This window comes from Rhinolophus hipposideros (genome assembly GCF_964194185.1).
Source record: "Rhinolophus hipposideros genome assembly, chromosome: 4".
In the NCBI taxonomy this organism is placed as follows: Eukaryota; Metazoa; Chordata; class Mammalia; order Chiroptera; family Rhinolophidae; genus Rhinolophus; species Rhinolophus hipposideros.
Genome location: NC_138050.1, coordinates 93,069,622 through 93,089,136, shown reverse-complemented (window position 1 = coordinate 93,089,136; position 19,515 = coordinate 93,069,622). Strand labels below are relative to the sequence as shown.

At 36.6% G+C, this 19,515-nt stretch overlaps 1 protein-coding gene across 4 annotated transcripts in view; it reads right to left on the bottom strand.

The window, feature by feature from the left end:
* The window catches only part of DIAPH3 (diaphanous related formin 3), a gene marked incomplete at its 5' end in the record, with an annotated part of 440,633 nt that overhangs the window by 285,781 nt on the left and 135,337 nt on the right, over positions 1-19,515 (bottom strand). For all 4 annotated transcript variants that reach the window (XM_081046382.1, XM_081046383.1, XM_081046384.1 and 1 more), the window contains 4 exons: positions 2,417-2,528; positions 3,323-3,473; positions 3,744-3,854; positions 17,690-17,795. In XM_081046382.1, the coding sequence (XP_080902508.1) occupies positions 2,417-2,528; positions 3,323-3,473; positions 3,744-3,854; positions 17,690-17,795 (480 nt within the window). The remainder of the gene's footprint in view (positions 1-2,416; positions 2,529-3,322; positions 3,474-3,743; positions 3,855-17,689; positions 17,796-19,515) is intronic.

The window sequence follows — 19,515 nt, the reverse complement described above, 5'->3', positions numbered from 1 at the left end:
TATGTCCCATTCACAATAAACTAGCATGTCATCCTGTACTTGGTAAGCCACTAATTATTTGCGACAAAATTAAATTTGATCTTCTATTCCACCTTCCAATTATCTTGCTGCATTTGAGTTTTCTTGGTTGGCAGAGGGTACCTTATTATACATTCTCCAAACCAATTTCATTTCAGTATAATTTCCTTATGTGCCAAATGTGCAAGTGACAAAGTTTCTAATTTTCCTATCCACTAATTCTGTTAAATGAATATATTTTGCATTCTGCAATCAAACACCTAATCTATTTATTTAAAAAAGTAAAATAATTATGTTTATTCGTATCAATAACAGCTTAAAATGTTCACTCAAAAAAAAAGTTGAGATAACCGAAGATTTCTGAAAGGTAAAATCCAGGTCCATCTAAGATAGTGATACCAAAAACTGAAATTAAGACCAAAACAACACGATTCACAGAACTGGACACCAGAAAGAGTGAATTTTACTGTATGTAAATAAAAAACTAATTTTTAAAAATTAATGTATGACAAAAATATTATGTACATTGCCATATTCTGACTGAATCTTGTTATAAAAGTATCATCTCTTTATAAGAACAAATAATAACAGTAAATCAAGAGAATTTTGGAACATGGGCGTGGGGAAAGATGGAATGTCTGACTACAGCCGTTGGAGGGGGCGTGGGGAAAGATGGAATGTCTGACTACAGCCGTTGGAGGAACAACATTGCCTTCGTACAGCAACCCTGTCTGGAACAAAGACTGAGGGCCTGAGGCTTAAAATGCTGAGGAAGAAAGTGACACAGATCCGAATTACATTAAAAAGGTGATACTCAAAAGGTGACCAAAATAACTGAACTTCAAGGCTCCAGTGATGTCACAGTGGCAATGCTACAATTTAATATTTATCTGAGACTCCTGATCCCAGTAAAGTTATGGGATTGATCGTCTGAGCATGCCCCGGGACAGCTGTGTTTTCTAATCTGTTTGGTTTTTTTGCTTTGTTTTGTTTTGTTTTGTTTTTTATTGAAGTTAGATAGGACCTCTTGTCCTGACCTCTTGTGCTCTTGGAGCACAAATGAAGGGATTAAGGTCATAAGTAAAATATGACCCCCTGGCAACACTAGGGATACATTCAAATCTTTGAAAGCAAACAACAGTGTTCACATTCTTGGAATCTCAAACAACCAGAGATTGACAGGACCAACCATACAGGATGGGGTGACTTTAGAGTAAATGGAAGTCTGAATTTCACTGTTAAGTAAATGTGGAGGAGAAATTAGCATTACCTATAATATTTGAACATTTTATGTAATTAATGTATTAGAATTTTTATCTAGAATTTATAATGTGGTTAAATATTCAAACTGTTTCATTTTTTAAAAAATATTAACAGAAAATTAAGCATCAAAACAGGCTACTAAACTCAAATTTTAGAACACCAATGGGGTTTCTCAATTCTACAAAGGGAGGAAATATGATGGATAATCTGTACTCATCCCAAAGAACCTAAAGTTTTAATATTTTTTGACACATTCAATTCTCTTGTTAGGTGTATCAAGATGCCTGAATTATACTCCCTGACATGACCCAGAGGACATAGCCTGAATCAGACAAGCCTAGCAAATCCTCCTAGTTGAAATTAGAATAAGAAAAGATTTACTACTCATAGTATCTGAGAATGCAATTTCAGCAAAGCTAAATTGGTGGCAACAAAAATGGGTTTATCTTCAAAGGTCTCAGCTTCCTTCATAACACAGTAATAAAAGTAGGAAGAGGAAAGTGAGAACATTTATTGAGCATTCACTATGTGCCAGGCATTTGGCTAGGAGTTCACCCTATGAATATTTCATTTTCATAGCAACCCAGGCAAGTTAGGTGCTAATATCCATAGATAGCTACATATAGATAAGGTACAGACAGGATAAACAATTTGTTAAGCTCAAGAAGGCAAGGTTATAATCAAACTTGAAAAGCCATTTGTCTAGCTTTTCTAATACATTAGCAACATTAAACACACCTACATTATCAAGGTGTTTAATAAAAGCAATGTTTCAGTGCCCTTCGTGTAACTTACACAGAGAAACGTATCAACATCATTCCTACTGCCTCCGAACTAACCAGAAAATATTATCCGTCAGATGATAAACTAGTAATTTATTGCTAGTTTGCATTTTTACTCAGATGAAAAGTTGTAACCAGAAATCCACTGGTGCTTAAAAAGTGATAGGAGTATCATTTCATGATTATCTATCTAAATATGTGCCCAGAGGAAATACCACATTCTATGAATCGATATTATGATAAAAATAAAAATCTTAAACATCATCTGCTTGCCCAAATCAAACATCAGGTAAATTTCACAATTAACAGAACTTTATCAGTGAAAGAAAACATTAGAATATGCATCCTCTTACCTTATAAAATAATCATTTCGGATCAGTAAAAGATGCTGAAGAATAGAAATAAAATATCTCTCTGCTCTAGTTTCCTTAACTGTGCTCCACACCATGTTGTAAACATCATATGCTTCAGTAAATTGATTAAGGAATACGTGGGTTTCTTTATCTTCTACACCAAACAGGTGAAACAATATGACATACACTCTGCTCTGCAAGATATCCAAAGATTATTCTGTGCCTTACCCTAAAATAGGCAGCATGCATACTCAACATGTGATAAAACACAGCTAGTTAGGTTTGAGAGTAGAGGAAAAATTGTGTGCAAATGACAACTTTACCTGACACTCTCTGGCTTATCCTTGACAATTAACTTCAACCTCCGTCGCTAGAGCCAAGTTGCTGCTGGCAGCAAGGGTAGTGGGCAGCTGGCTGGGATTACTGTATTGGGTCCTGGGGGTAATCTCACCAAGGGAGACGGAAGCAGACATTACCCGCCATGGATAATCCCTGGGGGAGGACAGGAAGCTGATGGAGCTTTGGAAAAGCAGGCACCCGCAAACCCTCAGAGTTAACAAAGGTCCATACGAGTGTGTACCCAAGGTGTAGGGAAGACTAAGGGCTCCTCCAGTTCCTACAGCTGAAAGCATTGGCGGGGAGGTGCTGACACACATAAAAAGAAAAAATAACAGACTGTGCACATCCACATAAGAGACCTGTCTAACAGAATCCACTTGTAGATTGTAATATCCATTTACACATGTGGGTAGACACAAAATCACTCACTAAACTAATAAGAAAGGTTTACACAAATATCGCTGATTCATAAACGTTTGATTTTATATTGTTTATACGGAAAAGATTTCAGAAATTGAATATTTCATGGGATGGGGTTGGTTTGTGGAGGTCTAGCAGTAATTTTACATATTTGCCTAGACTTCAGAACAAAAGGATATTCAAATTCAGCTCTAATATCTTCAAAGCGATGGAAGAACTCAGTCACGTCTTCTTCCTTATGCTCATCAAAAACTTTAAGTTGGATATCCAGGCCATCATTCTTAATGCATTTTAAATTCTGTGGATATCAAACAGAAATTATAATGAACTTTTTTCAGAACGCAAAAAAATTAATGAAAAACATATAAACAAGAAACCAACCACTCCACTTGATTAATAGCCTTCAAACACTTAAATACTCAAAAATCTTATCATCTATATTTCAAAAATAGATTTTTATATTCAAGCCTTTTTTCCACAAATTATTCTTGAAGGTAATTTATCTAAATTTCCCCCTACTTGAGGACTCCTAATTTAAATATTAACAAGGAGACTGCAGGGCACTTACTGGCAATATCTCTTTCAATCCACAACGCATAAATTCATTTCTGATGTGAAGCCTGAAGTCCAAATCATCAGGAGATGTAACCAGGGCATTGATGAGCTGCATACATGCTACCTACAATAGATTACACAGCCAGAGTCAGACTTGGATTCCAACACTAAAAAAAAACGTTAATAGAACTGAAACATCAAGGTTTTGTTCAAACAATTATCAAATATCTTCTTTCACAGGAGAGTGTATTAAAACAATCACTTTTATGTAAAATATTTTAATTATAAATTTTATAAGAAGTATAGTTTGATTGGACGGTTTTTTTGTTTTGTTTTGTTTTTTCAAATATTTGAAGGTTCTTGTGGGAGAAAAGAGGTGGAGAAACATGCAATGCGCTGTATTTTTTCAGTACAAGTTTCACAATCCAGCTTTCAATCTCTCCATTTTATTATCCCTGCCTGAAATATATCATTCATCATCTCAAATCCATATAATGGAAGCAAGAGAGATTGTCTCTAGAGAAGCAAAACTATGCTTTGTTGATGATGTTATTTTTCTAAGTCTACATTCTACCGAAGTCTAGCAAGAATGACTGGCCTACTGATCAATGTTTAACTTCATGCTGTTCCCTAAATTGTCCTTTCTGCATCCCTTAAGGCCAAGTTTATAGGAATTTTAAAGGCCATTTTTGGATTAAGACACCAATAGGGGTCTCAGTCCCTGCTGGCTGAAATATATCATAATTGTTGTATTTTATATTTAAATGCTAAAATCTAACCAGCATGCCTCTACTGTCAAAACGTAAGAATGTTTAAAGTGGTGGTTGGAAATGTGCTAGAAGAGAGGGGAAAGGAAAACACATTTAAAAGAAAAAAAAAAGAAAGAAAAAATCTTAAAATAGAGTCAATCTTTCCAGTCCACATTCACTGAGCTGTAACCAGTTCACATCAAAAAGTCAAGTTTAAAATGCTTTCTTTCCACTTTCTTGCCAGTCATTACCCAGTACCCACAAATGTGTTTTTCAGCAATACTATGTAATTTTAAAAGATCTCAAAGAGCGTATAAATAATGTTTCTGTACATTCAGAGAAATTAAATCAGTCTTAGTCACCAGGTTTCTGGAAAAGATGCAAATTATAGACCAAAAAAAGCAGCAAAAATAACAAAAATTTGCAGCAAATATCACCCAAATGGAAAGTAGATTGTGAAGAAAAATAATAGCATGAAATTGAGGAGAAAGAAGGGAGAGGATAATCTAAAGTATTTCCGGAAACATTCTAAAAGGTATTTCTCCATAAAAGGAAAAGTAGGAATTAAGGTGAAAAAATGAATTTAGTTCTATAAAATATCCTTCCGAATTCTAATGAAATTTGCCATTATCATGACCTATAAGCATTCTTTGATTATTTTACATTAATATATTTATATTAATCATGTAAACACGTGTCTATGAATGTATACAAGTATTCAGCAAAATGTATTGTTCCCTTACAGATAAAAATTCTATAATCAAGGTAAAGACCAAAGAGTTCCTTCTTATGTTTATAACACATATGAGTATATTGAGATGTACAGACCTGCTATATCAGATAATTTCACACTCATGTAGCATACCAACAGAACTGGGTGCCAATCTGGCATCTAAGCCATATAAATCAATTTCTAGAGACACTGAAGGCAAATAGATACAGTGATTAAAAATATACTATGTACTACATACAAGAGATATGTGCGGTATACAAAAAGAATACGGAGACACTAAATAAAAACAAGGACAGCGTAGTAAAGGTACAGACTCCTAAGGAGTAATAGGAAGGCAGCCTAATGAAGAGGAGGACCAAGCTGTTATAAGCAGAGGAATTAACATGTTCCAAGATGTGGGCTCTTCTGTTGAATTATAAGGAATTCAGATGTCCTGACTACTTCCTTGGGGTGGGAAGGGGGAGGACAGGATAGAAGTCAATCAATGCAGAAGAGGTCGGACAAGATCGCACAGATAAGACGCAGGCCTTTGTGCTAAGTCAGAAACTTCAGATTCAACCGAAAGCAGGGGAAATCATAAAAGATTTTATGCAAAGAAGAGGCAATAATAGAAGCAATAGTTTCCAGTTGAGAAGCTACTGTAGAAGTCACTTTGATGCGCAATAAGGAGAATTTGAACAACATTTGAAATATAAAGAGGAAAAAGTGACAGAGTATAATGGCTGGATTGACAAGGGGTTGAAGTAGAAGGAGAGAATTTACAAGAGTCCTATCACCTTGGTTGTGCAACCGGAGACGAGGTGGTACCATTCACAGAGATATAAAACTCAAGGAGAGAAGCATGTTGGAGACGAGAATAAAATAAATCCCATTTTTACAATTCTAAGATTGAATTGTACATTAGGAATCATTCATTCATTAACAAAAATTAGTTGCTGAGTACCTGCCTTGTGTCAGCCGGGGATAGTAACAGAAACTCAAGGAAATATGAGTGAGATGTTCATCACGAAAAATTAATCACCGTGGTCTGCTTGATGTTCCAAAAACGTAGCATATGATCCCCATTAACTTACATTATGCCAAGCTAATAATTGCTTCAATGGCAGCTCTGGAACTGAAGCGAGTCACAAAGCAAGGAGCTTCTGCTCTCCAGGGAGCGTCCTAAGATAACTGCAGTTCACCTTCTCTGCTTTATTAGCTCATGCATTTCATTCCTGCAAAGCCTACTTATTATTGGTGCCCGCCATGTACCAGAAACTGTTCTTGGTGCTAGGGACATAGCTATAAAACAATATATAAAAAATTACAGAAATTACTGTGACAGAGAGGAATCAAGATCTGACTCCATGGTTTTGAGCCCAGGCAATTCAAAGGATGAAGCTGTCATTTATTAAGATGGAAAAGACTGTGGGAGAAACAGGCTTGGGAATAAAGATCAGGAGTTCATTTTGGGAGATGTTAAATTGGAAGGAGTCCTTAGAGATCGTCATCGGAAAGAGTGGAGAGAGAAATTGGATATAGGAGACTGCGGTACAAGAAAGAGGTTACCACAGCAATAGCATGTGGACACCAGGATGGAGCATGGAATCACCTAGGGGCAGTAGAGAGAGAGGAAAAGGATGTAGAAGAACTGATAAGAGGTGTGTTTCAATTGTAGGTTTTGACTTGAGGGTTGAGGAAATAAAGGAAAGCCAGCAGTGAGGTACAAGAAAAACAAGGAGGTTTTCTGGAAGTATGGGAGGAAAGTGTCTCAAGAGGGAGAGTGATCCACTGAGTCAGACGCTCTAATAGCTCAAGTATGATGACTAATCAGGTACCACTGCATTTGGCAATTTGGTAACTTGACAAGAAGTTTCTACAAAGGGAGACGGTTGCTCTCCCACACAGATGAACGCTTGCCTTCTCGCATGTACCACATACAACCAGTAACCAAAGGCATGCACTTGAGATTGGCTCTAAATAGTCTCGTTGCTCCAAACACATTTTTATACTTTAGAAATACTGCCTATTAACCTTTTGTTCAAGCAAGTCTACATAAGACACTTACCTTTAGGTGTTAGATCACGGACTCCGTTCTAATAATTTGAAAAGCAAATTCTGTCAAGCTCATTTTGCTACTCTTTTCCTAATTATCAAAAAGAAACCTTACGTGAGAAAAGGTGTTTTTCACGTAACTGCTAACTGGAAGGATGTGTGTGTCCTTCTGGACTTTAGTACAGTTGGAGCTTTCCTCCAAGGCGGCAGCAGACTCACGAAGCACTAGGACTGAGACCAGCGGAGCCCACAAAGACACAGACCAGGAAAATGAGCGGCCGGAGCCGTGGTTACAAACAGAGGGACCAGTACCAGCAGTGCTGTAAACTAGAAGGTAAAGATATGTAACAAGGGACAATAAAGCAGACTAACCGCACACAGAATTCTGATATCCAATATGAGGAACACAGCTGGTCAAGGGCAATCCTAAGAACAAGGCAATGATCAAAGGAGAATCATTAGAAGTAGAGAGAGGTTAACAGCAAGACAGAGGAACATGCCAGAATCTGCATCGTTTACTCCGCAAGTAGCTTTCTGCCCTTGGAAATACAGTGAGGTTTCGTCATATGTGAAGGAGTACCACCTAAATTTCCTCTAGCACATGAGTAAGTGCTATCACTGTGCTTGATGTAAATATTAAAAAAAAGAATGCATTTTTAACCTTTGGTTTCTGAACGTTTTTGGTCAATCAACTTTAAATACAGAATTCAAGATACACTAACAGGTGTGATGCCTGAGTCCCAGGCACAAGGCCTGTCCAGTCTGTCCACGGGCTGTCCACACAGAGGCTTTGTCCAGACTGTGCTGAAGGCACTGAGATAGCAGCTAACAAACAGCACAGCAAGTATTTTTTCAGAAGTTCACTCTTTAGTCAACATGTCCGCCCTCAGTAGACATTCTTACAAGGAAAATGATGGCTCTAATACATTAAAGGCATATCCGCTGCAGAAGCTAAATCCAGATTGGAAACAAGCAACAGTAAAGAACTTAAATCAGAATCTGTGAATACTCATTATCTGGGTCTGAAAGATAACCGCTTAGACTGCTGTTCCTCTTCCCTTCCGCAGAGCAGAAATCATGTGTCTCTCTTCGCACAATCAAATTTCACATTTATCAAGTTAAAATAGTAAATGATGCTTCCAGAGAAATATTTTGCTTCCAGTGCAAATAAAGTCCAAAGAATTTTAAATTCACATACATTAATTCAGAACAAAAACTAAACAGACTACATAATATAGACAAACACAGAAACAGTAAAATACATCAGCAGATGAAGTTCTACAATTTTATTTATATTTCCAATTAAATGTTCTGTAAACGACAGATACAGTAAGAGAGCAAGTCATAACTTGGGGTGACTGCATATATCCCATACAGATTCAGAAAAATAAATCACAGGATTCAAGGGCTATAACTTACATGAACAGGAGCACTGAAAAACAAACTTAAATTTTTAAATATTTATTCAGACACTCCCCCTGAGACATGATTAATTTCTTCTATGTCCTCCCACGAATTTTCTTGAAACGATCAGTATTGCAGTTTTCACACAAAACATTAGCTAGCTTTTAATTCCTGAGTATAAGCTTCTTAAGGGCAGGAGTGTATTTCATTCATCTTCATAGTTCTAATATCTAGCATAATCGAGTGTGCAGCAGTCATTGCATAATTAACGAACTGGCTATTTATGAAACTTGGTATGTACCTTTGAGGCATGAGTTAAGTTTATCTTTCTGGGGGCCTGTCGTCACATAAGTGAAGAAATGAATTATGTAGATTCAGAAAATTGGCAGGAAATTCTAGACAAAAATGTTAACTACTAGTTGATACTAGTAGGTGTGTTCAATATTACCATGTGTTCCTATTAGAGTATATTTTACTAGAGTATTGTTGTTTTAATGTCTATTAGCTTCATGGCATATTATTTACCAGTCCAATTTAACATGTTTGGTGTTTGATTCATACTGATACGAATCAAATAGGGATTCGTATCATTAATTAGGGATTAATGGGATCCCTATTAATAGGGATTAATCAATCCCTATTGGTTAATGGGATTAAACCTCAATAAAAGTAGTAGTCAAAACAGAGAGGAATTAGAACAAATTGATCTCTGCATCATTCTGGAATGCCCCAACAATGGCCCTAAAAATGATACTTTGTATTCCTCATTTAGTCTGTCATTAGAGAATTTATTTGAAATTGAAAACAACTTTAGTTAACAATAGTTTTTTTATGGAGGGGAGGACATTTAAAACAAAAAGAAATAGTAAATCAAAATATGAATATTCATTATAAGGTCTTGATTTAGCCTCAGGCAAAATTAAACTCATTTTGAACATTTAAGGTCTAAGGGAAACAAAAACATACGGGAGCAAATAAACTTGGCTAAATCACAAGGCATTTTAACCTTTGATTTGTTTCAATACAACTACCCAATGTCATGTTTGTCTGATTATTGCCCAATGACAAATTTCAATGTCCAATGTCCAATAACTCAATGAAGGGTGATTTTTCCTACTCTGTTTTTAATAGTGTAATGAACCTAAACTACTCATATCATGGGGGGAAATTCCAAAATTTTTAATTAGAAAATACCGGTTCTTTTCCTACTTTGAAATGTGGAAAAATGAGACCAAATCAAATTTTCAAACATCTAGTCTGTAGTTGAACTCCATGAGATTGAAGAGTTTTTTGTTGTTGTTTGTTTTTAAGCAAAATTTTCACTGTCTTTGTGGCAGCCACGGGGATGCAACTCTCAATCTTTGACTAGATGGACCATAGATGACCAACAGCCTAAGCTGCCGCCCTCTGAAATCCATCACAATATTTGAGCTGAAGACACACTTCCCACAGACTGCTCCCAGCCAGTTGCTGACCACAGCAAGAATATTAAAACACGCCTGACCCAGGGACATGCAGGACTTCAGCTCCAGGATTCCCCTACTCCTTTTTTCAAGTTCTCCTAGAACATGGCAGCCTAAGATACTTCCACCCAACCTTCCTTCCTTCCTTGCCTCTCCCCTTCGTCAGGGACAGAGCTGCATTGAGTCTGACATCTCCCAGCCTCTCCCCAACTGCCTCTACAGGTTCCCTCATAGGCATTTCCCCTATTCCGTGCACATCAAATGTCTTGCTCTCAAAGGACCCAGATTAACAAAGACTGTTCCACAAAGCAAGTTTCAGCAAGAGTGTCATTTTCAAATCATCTGATTCATACTATTATAAATGAACAGAATACTTTCCCTTTTTCTTATTGTTCTCTAAATGTGACCACCCTCTGCAATTTAATTTGTAACTATGAAATACTTATTATGACCATGTATGTGCCGGATACCTGAATGTGTTTGGAACATAATTTTCCTCTAGGAACAATTTGAGAGACACCAAAGGCTTGGATTATATTTCTGGCTTTTTTTTTTTTTTTTAATATATTCTGCAGTAGAGAAATATCTACTATAGGAATCCTGAAAGGACATACCAACCACTCATATCCACCAAATCCTAGAAAGATATTATCAGCCCCGTTTCATCAACATTACCAGTACTTAATGTCACTGAACCATACACTTAAAAATAGTTAAAATAGTAATTTTTACACTATGTACATTTTACTACAATTGAAAAAAAATAAAGAGAATAATAGCTATGTATTTTAAAATAGTGGATAAAAAAATTATGAGACTTGAATTACTTTTACTGGATAATAGTAAAAATAAGTGGTCCATAGAAGCATAAACCCAACTAGTTATCAGTATTTAAAGTCAAATTTAAAGTATTTAAGTCAAATTTTGGGAAACCTGGAGGCAATTCAATAAAAGGATTTAAGTGTAATTTAAGTGAGCAAGCTCAGAAACTAAAGATGCTACAGGTTTACAAAGCATCAAGACGAGAGAACAATAATTTTGCCCTTCTGAGACAAACTTCTACATTTCTTCTCTTATTCATGTTTGCTCTCTGACAGAACAAGTTCTCCTCCTCTCTGATAAAGAACTTTTGCAAAACATGTTTTCCCTTTAGTCAGTAAGTAATGTAGGGAAAATACTCCATAGTATCGCAGGAACCAAAATTAATAAGGTTTCATTTCATTCAGTGTACATCAAGGTACAATGAATATATGGGAACACCACCAGGAGTATCAGACTAAAGATGAAGTCAGGAAGGTGACATGAGGGGGGCTTAGTGGTCTGCTCCCTGTCAATTTCAGCGGTTTCTTAACACTTCTGCATGTATTCTAAGTAGAGGCGCTGACGACCTTTCTTCTGGATGATCTTTTCAAGGACATTTGCAAAGCCGGGAACCTTAGGAGATAGAGACAGTGTCTCCTCTCCAGAGCAAAGGGCCAGGATGTTTCCTGTCCGGTATAATGAAGATAATGTCTCTTTGGAGCAAAGGGTAAGCATACTTACAGTCCACGCTAAAAGCTTCAGGCTCGTGAAGCTCACAGTTCCTCTCCTACGGCACAATCTGCCTGCCATCTCTGCCATGTCTTCATACAGTCCCTCCAAAACCAAGGATTAGACTCAACTATTTCCAAAACTGAGAATCCTAAAGTGTATCAGCTGGCTGGGAGATCAAGTTGAAAGCGCTGTCACTCAGTAGCCCCCTCAGCTGATGAAGGTCCCAACTGAGGGGACACCCAACAACTACAAGCAACACTCTCCTTCCAGGAGCACCATGTGCACCTTCAAGACTATCTTGTGGGGAGCCAGGCATTTACTCTCCTCTCTCTCCAAAAATACTGTGACTTGAACCTTAGCTGTGGTCATAGAGATGGTTAAGTGTTGAAGGAGCCACTACTGGTACACCACGCAGCCCTCAGCCAGCTGGAGAGATCTCTCCAAACTGGAGCCATCCTTGGTTACTGTGGGAAGCCTTCTGGAGAAAAAACTGATCACTAATTTATGTGTACCCCGCAGGCAGTTACCCCTAGAATGAGAGTCCCCCAATTAGAAAAAGTGGCAAGAAACACATCCCTGATTTTAGCTGAAGTGATCGATGACACCGTATAAGCCCAGGAAGACACTCAGGTCGGCATCAGCTCACAGGCCAGATTGTTAAGGGGGAAAGGAGTGCCTTAGACTTCCTCCTTGTTGGACAGGGGAAGCCTGTACAATCACTAATACATCATGCTGTACCTGAATTAGTACCTCTGACCATGTGGAAAGATCAAGAGCAAAAATGAAGAAGAAAGTCTCCTCGTATCGTAAGGTAAACCCTGGGACAAAACCTATGGGATTTATTTGTTCAGCTGACTGGATCTGGGACCCGGAAGGCATGGCTGAGTTCAATACTGCAAGCTGGCTTCAACCTGCTGCTCAGAGTCCTGCTGACAAGCAGGCTTAATTAAATACTTTATGAGACGAATTACACAGATTGCATCACAGCCAATATACCACGTTTCCCCGGAAATAAGACTGGGTCTTATATTAAGGTTTGCTCCAAAAGACGCATTAGGGCTTATGTTCAGGGGATGTCATCTGGAAAAATCATGCTAGGGCTTGTTTTCCGGTTAGGTCTTATATTCTGAGAAACATGGTAGGAAGACTGGACCCTGTGAAGGGATGTTTAGTGCTGTGGCAGAACCTCTGCTGTCTTTAGAGTCTTGGGTGTTGACCAGTGGAATTTCGGAAGTGGTGTTTCCATTAGAACATTCCTAGATGTGGTCTAGCTTTTCTTCTTCTGCATTGCCTCTGGCTACGCACTATCCACACAGGATTCCTTGAGACTGCCAGAATTTCTATAAGGTAGCTACAAATATTTCCTGATTAAATTACCTAGACGGGACCATGTTGCTTGAAGCTGAAAACCTCGTCTCATACACTTGAAAAAGGAATACTGTACATTTAACTACACAATGGGGGGTAGGGAGGGCTGCAGGGTAGTGGAAGTATGCTTTCTGTCAAACTCATAGGTAGTCAAATTGTCTTCATTATTAATTTCAGACTCAAGAAAAATCAGACCTCCTTTAAAAAGTACTTTGTTATCAATATACTTTGCAATAAAATAGTGAATTCTTTTTTATTTTACTACCTCCCCTTTCCCCAATTTAAAAGCAAACACCTGGTTTCTATTTTACTCAACAACAAACAAGGTTTATTTTTATTTGGTGATCTGCTAATATCAGCCGGACTAGTATATTTTACTAAATGCAAATTATATAGATAATAGAGTAAAATGGGCACTTAGAGCAATAGCTTTATGGGAAAATTGATAACCAGCTCGTTTTAAAATACACTTTATTGGTAGAAAATTCAGAAAAACCCCAAGAGGAAAGTACCTTTAGGTATTGCAAAGTGCTGCTTGATTATTTTAAACAAAATAGTGCACAATCAGCAATCCCAGAAAACAGAATCCATTTACTTTTTCCCCCAAGTTAGCTATCTAGGAAATGGCATCCCTCTTAACTTAAGCTTGTCACCGCCTAGCAATCTGACACAGTAAGCTTCATAGTAACGGGAAACCTCAAATAAAGAGTAAAAACCCACAATAAAATGATTGAGTAGGGGAAGTGAGAATTAACAATTCTTTCCATTTTCTACTCTTGATCAAGAGCATGAAAATTTAACCTGAACTTCTCAGAAAAAAAGAGAAAGAAATGAATTTATATGATGCTACAATGACCTTTCACTTTTCAATGAAAATTAAACTTTAAAAACAGTATCAGAAATGTATTTCAGCATCTATAAGACTTCCAAAAATAACCGTTCTAATCATGAAAAGAAAATATAATTACTTGTAACTAAGACAATTAGTTTCTTTAAAGCAAATATGACTAGTCAACTATATCTAGCTAAAAATTTCTCAAGAACTGAATCAAATAGGTCACATCTACAACTATTAAAGGAAGTCGTTACTGTTAGTCCCCTCCTTTCCACCCTTATCCCCTTATACTAAATATGGCAAATAAGCACTCATTAAAAAAGAAATCATCTCCACAAATATCCATGGCTGCATTTTTCATAATACTTAAAACATAGAAAGAACCCAAATGTCCACTAAATTACAACTAATAAACAAAATGCAGTACATCCATACAATAGAATATAATGTGGCAATAAAAAAATGGAAGTTCTGATACACGTTATAAACATGGATGAACCTCGAAAATATTATGCTAAGTGAATGAAGCCAGTCACAAAGGTCCAGAAATTGTACAATTTTACTTATACCACATGTCTAGAATATGAAAATCTATAGAGATAGAAAATACATTAATGGGTGCCTAGAGGTGGAGGAATAAGGGTATTATAGGGTGAAGGCTTAGAGATGAGATTTTTTTTGGGGGGTGGTAGTGAAATGTTTTAAAATTGTGATGTGAGTTGCACAACTCTGTGAATATACATAAAAACACTGAACTGTACAGAGGGTGCCAAAAAATGTACACATTTTAAGAAACGAAAAAATTGTATTAAAATTGTAAAAATATATACCGATAACAAAAGATGAACACAAGTCATGGTATACATTTTTTGGACATCCCCAATATTATTCAAAATAGATAGACTATATAATGTGAATTTCATCTGAATAAAGCTGTTAAAAAAAGATATCACTTCAAAACTATATCAAGCCTTTAGACAGATATGTTTTTTAATTTCTTCAAGTCTTAATTTCTTCTATAATCTTTTTTTTATAATCTTAATTTCAAACTTTTAATTGATAGTTCTCTTTCAAAGAATTACATAGATATTTACTAGCTAAATATATCTGTATCCTAACTATAGAAATCATTTTTCCCACTACAGCATATTCAGTAAAATTAGAGTAACCACTTCCTCATAACAAAAATGACTAAATATACCCAAGAATTTTTCAATTCATGTAGTTTGCCTTCAAGTTCATACACTAAAAAATTAAAGGTTTTCAAGATCAGACAGATTTACCTGAATGTCCAGGTGCTGGAAACATATTTAATATGTCAAATAACCAAGAATTACAAGGTTGCAATAGTCAAAACTTTCCAGTTAATGAGTGAATCATGTCATTTACTGAGGCAAAACTTGGCTATGTTCTTAACAAGCTGTTCTTCATCCCTTCCCTCACAGCTTTAAAATGTCAAGTGATGTAATAGTGTTGTAAACGAAGTTGGGAGCCATTTTACAAACATTTGCTTTAACATTTTCCTCTGAAAAAAAATTATATATTCATAGGAAGTTACAAAAAAAATGTACAGGTAGACCCCAAGTACTCTTCACACACTTCCACCCTGTGGTACCATCTTGCATAATTGCAGCACAGCACCGAAACCAGGAAATTCAAGTTGGTATACTTCACAGAGCTTGTTCCAATTTTACCAGCTTCACACTCACGTGTGTATGCGTATGCAGTTCTATGCAACTTTATCACTTGTTAGATTTGTATAACCATCACCACCAGAAGTGTGTCAACCACACAAGACAGCCTCCTGATACTTATGGCCAAAATCGATACCTTTCCAGACTCCATCCCAAACTACTGTTCTGTTCTCCATCTCTATAATTTGGTTACTTGAAGCAACAGTATATAAATGGAGTCATACAGTGTGTAACCTTCTAGAAGTGACATTTTTCAATCGGGATAATTCTCCGGAGATGCATGCATTTTGTCATATGTATCAACGATTCATCCATTTTGCTGCTGAGGAGTATTTGTGGTACAGATATACAATAGTCTAACCATTCACCTGTTGATGGACATCTGGGTTCTTTCCAGTTTGGGGTTGTGATAAATAAAGCTGCTGAAAAAATTTGTTTTTGTGTGAACATCAACTTTCCTTAACCGGGAATAGATGCTCAACAGGGTAATTGATGGGCTGGATAGTTAAATACAAATTTTAATATCAATACTGGTAATGTTCCTGAAAAAAAAAGCAGATTGTTTTCGATCTCCAGTGTCCACTGACTTTGCTTTTTTAATTTAACAAACTTTTTCAAGCTGGCTTTTACTCAACACCTCTGCTAAAGGACCAAACACTGCCTAAGCATTTTAAACACATTATCCTATGTAATCGCTGCATCACTAATGAGAAGGTGTGGATATTACCGCCATCTTACAACCGAGCAAAGTGAGCTATAGAAGAGGTTTGGGAAGTGATCCACAGTCACGCAGCTATGATGTGAACAGCTGGGACTTAATTCAAGCCCGCCTGACTCAGAAGTGCATCCTTTCCTCACAGACACTATACCTTCCGCTCCTCCACAATGTATGGCATTAGATACCAAGAGTACACATTAATACAAAAACGTCTCTAGGGGATAGAGTTTACATGTGACTATTACATTTCATAAACGAGATTTTGAAAATTAAATATGCTCTTTAACATGACGCACAAATAACCAAAATTATACTAATAATCTACTGTTATTGGTACAAATACTGGATATGTAAAAAGTAACATGAGTACTGCAGGAAATTCACAAAATTTCTTTACAGTTTACTCTTCGTTAATTAGCCTTATAGTGAATAGCAAACCTGGAGACAGGTGAAAATGGAGAAGGGATGTATGAATTAAGAGGCGTATGTGTGATTCTGTATGTGATGCTGTATGAATTAGAAGACCCTCGCACACTAAGCAAGGGCAAGAGCAGGGTCGGTATCAGCTGCGGACGATACATCCCAGACCCCGAGGCTCTCTGCCAGGCCCGGCTGAGTAAGGACGGGCTCTTTGCCAGAGGCTACAGCACCTGGACCCATGCTATTAGACCATATACTCAGATCTTCAAGCCTGCCCACTGCACGGAGAAACAAATCACAACAACAGTGTGACTCACCAGCCACTCAAACACTGTCATCAGAAACGCCATGATAAATCTGAGAGTCCCTAACATTTTCTGATTGTTTTCCGTCAGAAAACATTTTTATCAATGTTTCCTTAAATATACTCAGGTTTGATTAGGAATGATTGTAACAATAATTAAAGGCATAAAAACTCTTGTCTCTTTTTTTCCTTCTTAAAAAGAAAGTAAATGAAGATCAGTTGTGCAGCTTGGACACTAAAATGTTAAAGCCTAAACGAGACTGTCAGGGAGCATGTCAGCATTTGTGAAATCCCTGTATCTATTGGGCCTCCTTATTACTCATGTAAACTCTCACCTTTTCAGATATAAAAACTAATACAATGAGAAGCCATAATTCACTTAAATGCCAAAATTTCTTCAAAATTATAATAATCAACCAATGAGAATTACATAGAATAAACAATTAATGGGATTCTGATTATCTATTTTACAGAGAAGTCTACTAACTCAAATTCTAGAAAATAAACTATGAAAATAATCATAGGTATACACCAAGTTGCGTCTATTAAGGTAAATTATGATTCAGTATAAATTAGAATTCTATACATTTATTTAAAATGCTACAAAATAAAAAATGGGACACAGGGCTTCATACTATAGGGTTAAATATAAACCAGTCAGAAAACAATTACAAAACAATATGTACGATATGCGCGAAACATACTTGCAGTTGAACTGAATTGTGCCGAAGGCCTTCCACAATAGAAGTAAATCTGTCAATTTTTTTTTCTTCTCCAGCTGACGTTAAAGCTTCCAAAACGTCTTCTAGACTATTGGAAATTTTGAAATTATTAATTAAATTGCAAACAGCAAATAACCCAAATGCTTAAATACAATGAACTACTCTACTGAACTCTGGAATCACTACTCCAAAGCAAACAGTAACATTTTAAAAGTAGCTTACTGAGTACACAGCATGTATCAAGCACTGTTCTAAGCATGTTACACCTTTTGATTTATTTATTCCTCATAATTACCCTATAATGATGTTTATTTATCAAGCATTTATACAGTGCTTACCACACCGCAGGGTCTATTAGAACCAGTTTACGAATAGTAACTCATTCTCAAGTACATAATTCTAAGAGGTAGGTACTAATATTATCCATATCAAAATCAGGCCACTGAGGTAGAGAAAGGTTTAGCAACTTCTCCAAGGTCTCACATCTATTAAATGGTAGATAACGGATCTAAAACCATAGTCTGTGTAGTGAGCATTACACAAATGCTCTTACCCACTATACTTTACTTCCAGTCGACTATAAGTAAGTGAAGTTCTGGTAGACAAAAATATATGGTAATAAGGAGTTTTAGTCAAATATAAAAGTTAATAGTCACAAAAGGACTCTACTTCCTCCACCTTAAAAAGATAAAATAAAAACTGTTGTGTTAACAGAATCTCATATACTGTAGGAGCTCACATACTTCGTGGATGTAGACATGTGGTCCTAAAAGTTATTTACATCATTTTGAGAACTTATTCTGAAATCAAGAAATAATAAAAATAATAGAGAACTACGGGAAGAGGAAGTAGAAGAGAAAAAAAAGAAAAACAGGATAAAGAGAGGGGAAAGAAGAGGTAAAAGAAGAGGGGAAATGAAGAGGAAATGGAAAGAGAAAAAAGGACAAGGAAGTCGGGGAGAAAGGGAGAAAGAAGGAGGGAAGGAGAGGAAGGAAGTGGACAGAGAAGGAGACAGAGACAACGAAAGGGAGAGGGGAAACACAGGAAGTATCTTATGTGTACACATTAAATTCACTCTTAGGTTTCTACAGCCAAAATTAATATGTCCTTTATATGGAAAGTACTGATGCTGTATGCTTGGCTTTGCATGTTGGGATTACAGATGACATCCACAGAGAGACACTGTAGGTATCTATGGGGACAGGGGACAGGGCTGAGTGGTGCCTGCTGACTCTCCACCTCGGCCCAAGTTGAGCAGCTCAACTGTCACCAGCCCCATCGGGATCACCACAAGGACAATTTCCAAATGGGCACAGCAAGTCCCACTTACATAGCTCTGCCCACCCTTGCACGAGAGGGTAATTTCTGTTTGTTCTTTTGGTTGTTCAGTTTTTATATCTTTATACTATTGAATAAACACTTTAAAATAATTTCTCAATCCTACTTTGTAACAAGAACTCCTAATCTTCTTTAAAAGAAAAAAGTCTTATCATTGTAAATATTTTTTAATATGTGTATAATGAATGGTTTTTCAGTTAAATCCTTAACAAATGTAAATAATGTCTCTAGAGTTTAAAGCTTTAGTATATATTTTATGGTCAAGGACTACGTATCCTCAACAGAAAAGTACTATTCCACATGTCACTTTCTGAATCTGCCTTATTGATTTTCAAATAGTATGATTTTGTTTTTACAAGAGACCGTACGTGACCTACACTTTCAATTAATTCTATCTGGGGTTAAAAAATCACATAAGAAACTGAAACCATTTGTACTATGTTTCAAAAATCTTCATTTAGGATTTTTAC